The 2,357-nt window shown below is 36.1% G+C and overlaps 1 protein-coding gene across 1 annotated transcript in view; it reads left to right on the top strand.

The window, feature by feature from the left end:
- Window positions 1-2,357, top strand: part of LOC107750056 (neuropilin-2-like) — a 90,813-nt gene that overhangs the window by 35,723 nt on the left and 52,733 nt on the right. The window contains exon 4 of the mRNA XM_016565314.1: window positions 1,390-1,620. Within this exon, the coding sequence (XP_016420800.1) occupies window positions 1,390-1,620 (231 nt within the window). The remainder of the gene's footprint in view (window positions 1-1,389; window positions 1,621-2,357) is intronic.

The following is a 2,357-nucleotide window of genomic DNA, read 5'->3' as shown; positions in this document are numbered from 1 at the left end:
ATATATATATATATATATATATATATATATATATACACATTTATAATTAATAATTATTTTCAAACATTTGTTTAATTATTTATTTTATAAACATTATATATTTCATTGTGTTTTTTATATTTCATTATATTCTATTAAAAGCAAAAATCTGCCCCTGAAAAACTTCTAGGAGGCAAATGTTGGCCCTTAATGAAAGAATTATTTCTGACCCTGATAAGTGGGCACTTCTATGATATTCTAGTCCCTAAATATGGCTCTGGTCCCTCGACCTTTTATCCAGTTACACTGTTAGCACCTTGTATAGGTTTGTCTCTACCACGTTTGAGAGCAAGACATGATGGGCTGCACATTTGCTCAAAGTGAGTACCGTGCATAATCTGTATACTTTACAAACTGCGTCCATCTTTTGCCATCCACTTAGTCTTGTTTGTTTTGTTTAATCTCTCTTTGTCTCTTTCGCTCCCCTCCGCCTCATATTTACACTTGTTTTCGCTGCATCTCTTCCGCTCTGCATTCAGACGGTGTGCCGAGCATGGTGGCATCGCGAGCAGGGGAGTGGAGAGGTTGAGCAGCAGTTTGAAATGTGAATTAGAGGGGGAGAGGGGCGTGTGCGAGAGCTCTCCGTGGCCAGGAATCAGTAACCACGCTTTCATTTTATGACATTCTCTCGCTCGAGTGTGTCTGGTAAACACATGCACAGAATACAGCACCATATCACACCGCTGAACAAGAGAAGCCACGTTCACCAGAATATCCCGGAAGGTTTACAAGTGGATGACGAATTGCTTACTTAGGGAAATGTGTCTCTTTGACAAAAATACACACGTTTACAACAAATATGTTCATTTAACAAACTGAATTTATTCATTCATTCAAAGCTGAAGGTCCCTTACACAAAGAAAATATATTTCCTTATATATTAACAATCAATATATTAAACTGTTTAATGTATATTGAAAATATACAGAATAACATATTGTGTTAATACATTACAATATATAGAACAATACTTAGGAATTTTGAATGATATGAGACAGATATATTTCGTCAACTGAGCACTCAATCCATAAAGATATAAATGTCAAATATCATTTTCCACCCACCATGCTGCCTCATCATATGTTCATATGTATCAATATATAGCAATACATGGTCCATACATATATTGAAAAATATAATCACTAGCTTCCCATATATGATTTTTATTTTTTTTTATAAATAATGAAATGATATAATGAAATGATTTTTATTTTCTGAAGAAAAAATGGATCTGTCTTCCCATCCAAATCTTGGCGCTCTAATGCTATAATGTAAGCGCCACTAATTAATTACAGTCTGTCACGTTATCTTAATCCACATTTCTCTTTTGTGTTTCTGTTTGTTCTGCAGGAGCCGAGCACTGTTTCCGTAATTTCAGTGCTCCAACCGGAGTGATCGAGTCTCCTGGTTTCCCTGACAAGTACCCTCATAATTTGGAGTGCTCCTTCATCATCATCCCTCCTCCTCAGACGGAGGTCACACTCACCTTCCAGACCTTTGACCTGGAAAACGACCCTTTGCTGATGGGGGAAGGAGAATGCAAGTATGACTGGCTGGAAGTTTGGGACGGCCTGCCACAAGGTTAGTGTTGGTATTTTATTCATATATACTTTAAGGACCCATATATACGTCTTTCAGAAAGGACACATTAAAATGATCAAAAGTGACAGTAAAGACATTTATAATTACAAAAGATTTCTGAAACATAATTACAAAATAATCCTAAGAAAATGTATTAATGGTTTCCATCATATAAAGCAGCACAACTGTTTTCAACATTAATAAAAAGAAATGTTTCTTGAGCAGTAAATCAGTATATTAGAATGATTTCTGAAGGATCATGTGACACTGAAAACTGGAGTGATGATGCAGAAAATTCAGCTTTGCATCACAGGAATAAATTACTCTTTAAAGAAAACAGTTATTTTAAATTCTAATAATATTTCACAATATTACTGTTTTTACTGTATTTTTCAATATATTAAATGCATTCTTGGTGAGAGACTTCTTTCAAAAACATTTTTAAATCTTACCGACCTAAGACTTTTTAATGTTTTCTTTTAGGGCTGCACGATAAATCGCATGCGATATTTAACGCGCATCTTGTCAGAAAGCCGGTTCTGTAATCAGCGGTAAATCTCCATTACCTGCGGGCTTTCACATTGAGCAGCATTAACTACACAGAGCCGTTGTTCACTGACGAGCTGCGCAAAAAATCGCGCGAATATGAACGTGGTTTTGCGCAGCTCGTCAGTGAACAACGGCTCTGTGTAGTTAATGCTGCTCAATGTGAAAGCCCGCACGTGATGGAGATTTAC

This window comes from Sinocyclocheilus rhinocerous, unplaced genomic scaffold (assembly GCF_001515625.1).
Source record: "Sinocyclocheilus rhinocerous isolate Xijiao unplaced genomic scaffold, SAMN03320098_v1.1 scaffold1956, whole genome shotgun sequence".
NCBI classification, from domain to species: domain Eukaryota; kingdom Metazoa; phylum Chordata; class Actinopteri; order Cypriniformes; family Cyprinidae; genus Sinocyclocheilus; species Sinocyclocheilus rhinocerous.
The sequence above is the reverse complement of the archived record's forward strand: the minus strand, read 5'-3'. Positions and strand labels throughout refer to the sequence as shown.